Source organism: Quercus lobata, chromosome 4 (genome assembly GCF_001633185.2).
Source record: "Quercus lobata isolate SW786 chromosome 4, ValleyOak3.0 Primary Assembly, whole genome shotgun sequence".
Classification (NCBI taxonomy): Eukaryota; Viridiplantae; Streptophyta; class Magnoliopsida; order Fagales; family Fagaceae; genus Quercus; species Quercus lobata.
The window spans coordinates 53,606,137-53,613,588 of record NC_044907.1 but is presented as its reverse complement, the minus strand read 5'-3'; the positions used below and the strand labels follow the sequence as shown (position 1 = coordinate 53,613,588).

Genomic DNA, 7,452 nt, shown 5'->3' with positions numbered 1-7,452 from the left:
GCGCATGCTCGAGAAATTATAGAGTCCTCTGGTGGACTACGTCACTTGTCCATCATTCCATTAAAAAACTTCCATTTGTTTAAAATTGCTGAGTTAGTAATTAATTTCTGTTTAAAAAATTTTTTCTAACTAACAATTTTAAACAAGTGGAAGTTTTTTAGTGGAATGGTGGACCACATCACTTGTCCACTATGTAGATCCACTATGTAGATCTTATAATTTCTCCGTGTGCTCAGAGGCTAGTACCTAATAATATTCCTACAAGACTTTTTAAAAAGTTAACAAAATATAAGAATAACTATTAATAGTATTTAAATTATATATATAGGAATTATACTATGCATCTTATTATGTATTTTAAAGTATATCTATAGATATGCATGGGGTTATAAGCTGGTGCTCGTAAATGTGATGGATAGTTCCCTCAGTTCATTTTCTCAATCAATTATCATTAATTACAAACAAAAAAGGGTATAATGTTCCAATAGAGGTGATGATTGACCATGCCCCCTTATTTTAACACAACACCGTAGCTGCATATACGGTTTTTTTTTTTTTTTTTTTTTGCTACATATTAGTTTTTGAATATCTTTTTTAGTTAAAAACCTTCAGTAATTTATTTTTATATAACCTTTTTTTTGGAACTTAACTTTTTCAAAATCTAGTTCAAAGTAATACTCGATTTTGACAAAGTTGAAATCTATGCAATTCAATAATATATGGCAAACATGGAACTCAATTTTCTCCAACTCAAGTCCTATGTTTTTCTGAATTGCATAAAACTCGACTTTAACAAAATTGAATTCCACATTGAGTCCTTATACATGCTAATGGGCAGGTTCCTTGGTTCCCTTTTTTCTTTCTCAATGGATTATCATTAATTACATAAAAAAGTGTAAGGCCCTTTGAAAGGCTTTTCTACCCATTTTTTTGTTTTTACAAAGTTATTCATTATATGGTCTCAAATAAAATATATTAGCTATATAGTCTCATTTGAAACTTGAGCTTTTGCAAATCAAGTTTCAAGAGATAACTTGAGTTCCATTTAGAAAAATTTAAGTTGAGATTTCTTAAAAAGTTTGTCGTAGAACTCAAATTCAAAATAAAGCTACATAATTAATACGTTTGGTTTGATGTTATTTAACGAATAAGTTTGTAAGCAATGGGCAAAAAAATCCCTATGCATGTGATGATTGATGATTTCCCCATTTTTTAACGCAACACCAATAGACCATAGCTGCGTATACACATGATGCATGGCAAAAAATAGACCTGATTCCATTGACAGTAGAAAACTCCTCTTTTACACGCAAACGCGAAACAAAAGCAACTCTCTGTCTAATCTATTACGTTACCGGTTAAGACCAGTAACCAATTTCTACAAGCCACTCTCTCCACTACTCTCTACCACGTACACCTCCACCTTTTTTAACCTACCATATCCGGTCAACCCCATTCCTCCCTAGTCCTTACCCGCAATAACCGGTTCCCGAATAAATCTCCATTATAAAACCCATTTTCCCCGCACTTCGAGGCACTTCTTTCAACCTCAACCAGACTCATCGGAACGTCGTCGTTTTCTTCTCCGATATCACTCCGATTAGGGTTCTGTGAGCTCTCTCTCTCTCTCTTTCTCTCATCTATTTTTTTTTCGGATAGAATCTGAGCCGTTGATTGCGTAGACTTTATTTTCTTGCTGGACCGTGAATACTTTTTTCTTTGATTTTTGTAGGATTTAGTACAATCTTTGTTGTTGATTCATATGTTGTTTGGATCTGTATGTCTATGTTGTTTTCAGCTATCATAGTTGAATTTCTGAAGCTTTTTATTTTTCTTTATATAATTTGAATTGACTGTTGGTGTTAATTGATTGGATAAGATTGAATTTATTAGAGGAATTAGAGTTAATAATTGTTTTAGCTATTTCTTGGAAAAGAGAAAAGAATTACATATGTGATTGTGTAAATTGTTTGCCTATTTTTTTGATTGTTTGGTAGTATTGATGATGAGAAATGAAGTTTTTAAGAAGGAATTGGATTATTTTATTTTATTTTGTTGTTCTAGATAAAATCTATGAATGATTTTTTTTTTTTGTTGGTTTGATTGAGATAAAAGTAATATACATATATTAGATGTATTTGTCACTGATTGCAGCAAAGTGGGTGCAAAGAAAGAAGTTCTTCAAAGGTTTTTATTTTTATTTTTATTTTTTTTTATTGTATATCAAGAATTGGATGATGAAAATACTTTTACAAATTGGGTTTCCATTTTTTTTTTTTTTTTGCCTGTTAAAATGAAAGGTAGATGAGTTTTTGAGAGTATGTATTAGTAGCTAGGAAGCACGGACACGGGTACAGGTACTATGCAACAACATGAGTAATTTCTGAAAAATTATGACATGACACTGTGGGTACCAGTATGACATGGGTAACGGTATCCCAAATAAAGTGTCTGTGCATAGTAGTATGATTTATTGAGTCTCAAGCTGGTTGTTGATGGGCTATTTTTGATTTAGGGAAGTTATATCACTTCTATATTTTATTTGTTGTCTTATTGGTTTTTCCTAGTAATCGTTTGGTTATCGTATTAGTATCATGTACCTGGATCGGGTGAGAATTTTTTTGCATCTCTCTTTGAAGTTCTTCAACTGATGCTTGTGTATGATTTTTGTGTGGGGTTATCTCGTTTTATCTTCTAGTAACAAGAAAGAAAGCCTTACTATATCTTGAGTGGTTTTATTTTCAGAATAGCCCTTGAAGTGTTGCCTCTTTAGAGGCTTTTTGGAATTTAGTTTATTTTGTAGGATGGTGAAACAAAACTACTGTTAACTGCTATGTTTCCATAACACGTTTGACTCTAAATTAACATTTTATTGCTATTCTGACTATCATTTTATTTTCAAATTTTATTCTGGTGAAGGTGAATTATAGGAAATAAGGACTGAGTGATGGCAGATAATGAGCAGGGAGAGGAAAATCCTTCACGTGGGAATGAATGGGAGGTTGTGTCACTGACAGCATCTGCATATGCTGCTGCTCCTGGCCCAAAAGATGTTGAACTGAAGGATGATGAGAACGGTAATACTTATCGAGAGGGTAATGCAGCAGAAACATCTCATGCTTTGTTCATGTCTGGTCACTTTGTCTTTCCTCCCAATCAGCATGAGAATTTGCCATTGGAACCTGAACAAGGAGGTAAGGATGTGGCATCTGAATTTGATATCAATGAAGCTGGTATATCTAGTGGAAAGGATGAAGAAAACTGGTCCTTGAAAGGGTTAACTGTTCCAGATGAGTTCTCAGGGATACAGTTTTTTGACGAGAAGGGTAATAGGTTATCTCTCCATGGTACAGAGTTTGAAGAAGGCACTCCTGTCCAGGGATTAAATTTGGTTGATAAAGAACAAAGTATATATAGTGCTGCTACTTATGGTTCCTTACACGGTGAAACAGCTTTTGGTGGTTCTACATTTGGTGAGAACATGGCTGTGCCTGGACCAAATGAATCTTCTGAGCAAGGCCTAGATTTTTCTCCTGATATCTCTTCGTCCCCAGCACCTGTGAAAGATGAAAAACATGATGGATCCAACCTTCCTTGTGGAGCCTGGTGGAAGAGAAGGGCTGCTTCTTTATATGCTCATGCAAAAGAAGCAAATACATTTTGGTCTATCTTTATAGCAGCAGCTGTGATGGGTCTTGTATTACTTGGGCAGCGATGGCAGCAGGAAAGGTGGCAGGCTATGCAACTTAAGTGGCAGATCAGCATCAATGATGGGGTAAGTTGATTGCTATTGGTTACTCCTTACTTTTCCTTTAATCATGATATTGCTTTCAACTGAGCAACATGTTCTGTTCTGCTATTTGGTAGATAAATGATTGCACCTAATATTTGTTGTTTAACATAACATGGGAATAGCTTTTGTTCTATGCATATAAATGAAAAAGGGCTAATGAACTTGGGCCTTTTTTCTTTTTTTTATTTTGTTAATTGGCATGTCCTATTTACCACTACTACTATTAATGTTATCTTTGTTCTTTCTTTATCTTTTTTTAGTTCCCTCAACTTGAATCAACTCACTCTTTCTCACTAGTGCATCTATTATGAACATGACCAAATAATGTCAAGTGACTCTCCCTCTTCTTTTCATCAATAAGGATAGTCTCCATCTTTAAGTGAATTTCCTCATTTTGAATCCTATCTCTAGGTTCGTTTGGCATCAACTTATTTGGCTTTTGTTGAAAGTTGGTTAATATATATTTGTACTTTGAAATAGTGAGAAAAAGTGAGTTTTCCATAAACAAAATAAGCTAAAAGCTAAATGAAAAAGTTGTAGGCAAACAGACAGTTTATGTATATTATCATTTAGTCATCTGAACATTCTCATTTCAGCTTCACTCATTTATGAATATGTTGCTTCTTAACAGCCTAACATTCTGTACGCATAGCTTGTCTTATAGTAGTCTTATAAAAACAATTTTCTGACTTAATAGGTATTTTATTATCGCACAATACTCTCTTAATGCGCTTCTCTTTGGCAAAACAAAAATCCCTCTTCCCATTACAAAGTTAAAGAACCCCTACCCTCCCCCCAAAAAATGAGGATATTGTGATGGGTGAACAGTGTCACTTTGGTGACAGTTATAAAAAAAAAAAATGCAAATTAGTTTCTTCATCAATCTGGTTGCTATAAGACACATGGTTTTAATCAAATTGAATGGACTTGACATCCCTTATACTTTGATTCTCTAAGAATATTTGGCAACGAATTATGAGAAGCTGAAGATGGTATTGTAGGACATGAAGGTGAGTGGCATTAAGTGAGGTGGAAGATAGGTTGGGGAGTTCTGTTGATTTGGAGAAGCAAGTGGAGTTAATGGTTTGAATGTTGGGAGAGTTCGGCCATAAGAGATGAGGTTGTGGCAGGCTAGCAGCCTTGAAGAGGTTAGATCCTCTCATGTTGCATTAGTCTGTTCCTTGCCACTTTCAGGTCTGCGATGCTCGGCAGTTGCTGGTGTGGAAGTGGCAGTCAGAGAGTTGTGTGTTGAGGCAAATGATGACAAGAAGAAATTGAAAGACAGCCGGTTGGAATTTTGAGTTGTGTTTTGCTAAAGGAAATGAGATTGTTGATATTTACTAACTTCAATTTTTAATTAATGTGGCATATTTTAATTGGACTAGTGATCACACATGATAGGGGTTACATGCTTAGTTAGCATTTAATTGCCACGTGCTACGGAATTGGATGGAAGGGCTTCATTGGAAACAATATCAAAGGTTGAGGAAAAAATTGAGGATTTTAAAACTTAGGGACCAAGTTGACAATAACCCCAAGCATAGAGGAAGTAAAATGTAATTTGTTAGTCTTGGGGAAAGTCCAAAAAAGCACTGTAGTTTTTATCCTTGTGACAAATTAAATCTTGTACTTTTAACTGTGCCACTTTAAACCCTATACTTTCATTATTGTGCCAAATGAAACCCCACCTATGGTCTCAAGTGCTTGGCACAATAAAAGTGCGGGGTTTGAAGTGGCACATTTAAAAGCTTGAGGTTTAATTTGTCGTAATGATATAACTTCAGAATTATTTTTAAACTAGATTCAGATCCTCTAGATTTCTTAGGGTACTCTACCAATAAATTTCCTTAATTCTTAACCATTCTTTTATGATTTAAGAGTCTAGATTCTGTTATGTCAGCATTCCACTAATAATACTCTTAAAATAATATAATAATGTTTCAAACAAAATAATAAAGATTATTGTTAGTGGAATGCTGACATGGCAAAATCTAGATCACTAAATCATTAAAGAATGGTTAAGATTTAAGGAAATCTATTTTGTAAAATACCCTAGGAAATCTAGAGGATCTAAATCCTTTTAAACTTTCCCTTTTAGTCTTATTACATAATTCAAGTAATAGTTGAATTTTGCATTTCTCTGTATTAGTTAATGTACTACTACATAGGAAATTTTCTCTCCTGGTTATGGGTGGATGTCAGATTGAAATACTAAACAACCCTAATGGCTTAAGTTTTTTAGAAATATAAAAGAACACTGCATCAATTTCATACATATTTTACTGCCTCCATCTGTGACTTTCTTAAAAAAAAAAATCCTCCTTTCACAAGTTCTTCTTATGAATGAATTCTGTGTACTCAGGTTTCTCCTTATTAATGGCAAGAATGTAAGATTTATTTAATAATAAGATTTTCTTATTGCACATCAAAAAAAGAAAAAGAAAAATACTGATGTCAAGGGTAGAATGTGGTGATATCCAAATGTTTAGCCTGCATCTGTTATGAAAGAGCTACTGATGTGTCTGTGAAATGTTGCCAAGGTGTACAATAACTATGCACATGATATTATCATATATCATTTAACAAAGGCCTGAGTGCAGGATTTGTTGGGTTTGGTTTATACTGGTAAAAATCAAGTTGTATTAAGAAACCTAAGAGGCCAGTTGCACTGGTAAGCTCACAATACAGATTCATTCGTAACTGTTGTAGATCTACCTGTCATTTTGTTAGATAGGATTTTTCTATGTATGATTTTAGGATGTGGCTTAAGTTTAAATAGGTTCAAATATTGTCTATAAATATCTTTTTACTCTAATGTGGCTCACTTTATTGATGATGATAAAGATTTGCATATTGAGTTTCATACTACTTGCACCTTGTTTGCCTTGCCATCTACTGACATTGATTTTTATCTTGTCTTCCCTGATGATGTTGAAAGAGGCCAGGCAGGATTTTGGGTCCCATATCTCGACTTAAAGATGTAATTGTTGGTGGCCACCGCCGTGGTTCCATCCTCAGAGGCAGCACTGCAAGTGAGATTTAAGATGATGACGAAAGATTCTAGAGGGAGAAATGTTAGGGTATGAAGTGTTAGTATGTTACTGAGTGTGGTTCCACCTATTTTTCTTATGACAAGTAACATGGTACATATTTAAGTTTGATATTGCTCTGTTAATGGTGGTACTTTCTTGAGTTGCTTTGTATAGATTTGGGAGGGGATTCATCTTTTCAAATGTTAAGCTGTTTATAATTTTCAGCACAAAAAGAAAAAAAGAAAAAAAGGGTAGTCTGTTTGATCCATAGTACCTGTAACTGCCACCTAATTTCTTACATGGTTTCTTTTTCTTTTCACCTTTTTATTGTTTGTTTTCCTTATCTAAATTATTCATGCTTCTATGGGGGGTTCAAGAGCATCTAGTATCATTTAGAATCAAACGAGCAGATGGGAACAGGTTGGACAAAGGTTAGGTATAGCAACCTAATTTTATCATAGATAATGACCTGGAAGCCAGAAAGGTTTGAAACTAGTTGTCAGGGAGGAACATATGCGTAGATGTGGATGTGGTTACCACTTCCTGTTCGGGGATATGCTCAGCTAGAATCTGACCCTGGTTAGACATTTTGCTGTCAAGTCTTATCCACGACCATGAGTGAGAGAG

The 7,452-nt window shown here is 34.4% G+C and overlaps 1 protein-coding gene across 1 annotated transcript; it reads left to right on the top strand.

Moving 5' to 3' along the window:
- Positions 1-1,445: 1,445 nt before the first annotated feature.
- On the top strand, positions 1,446-7,146 carry LOC115986418 (ATG8-interacting protein 1). Its single transcript, XM_031109424.1, has 3 exons — positions 1,446-1,610; positions 2,920-3,775; positions 6,732-7,146. Exons 2-3 carry the CDS (start codon positions 2,948-2,950, stop codon positions 6,834-6,836), a joined length of 933 nt encoding a protein of 310 aa, XP_030965284.1. The 5' UTR covers positions 1,446-1,610; positions 2,920-2,947; the 3' UTR covers positions 6,837-7,146.
- Positions 7,147-7,452: the final 306 nt, after the last annotated feature.

Excerpts from the sequence above, each read along its gene's own strand:
- LOC115986418 (XM_031109424.1), top strand. The coding sequence starts at position 2,948 with ATGGCAGATAATGAGCAGGGAGAGGAAAATCCTTCACGTGGGAATGAA. Across the intron at positions 3,776-6,731 it reads AGATCAGCATCAATGATGGG|AGGCCAGGCAGGATTTTGGG; the intron begins GTAAGTTGATTG and ends TGATGTTGAAAG.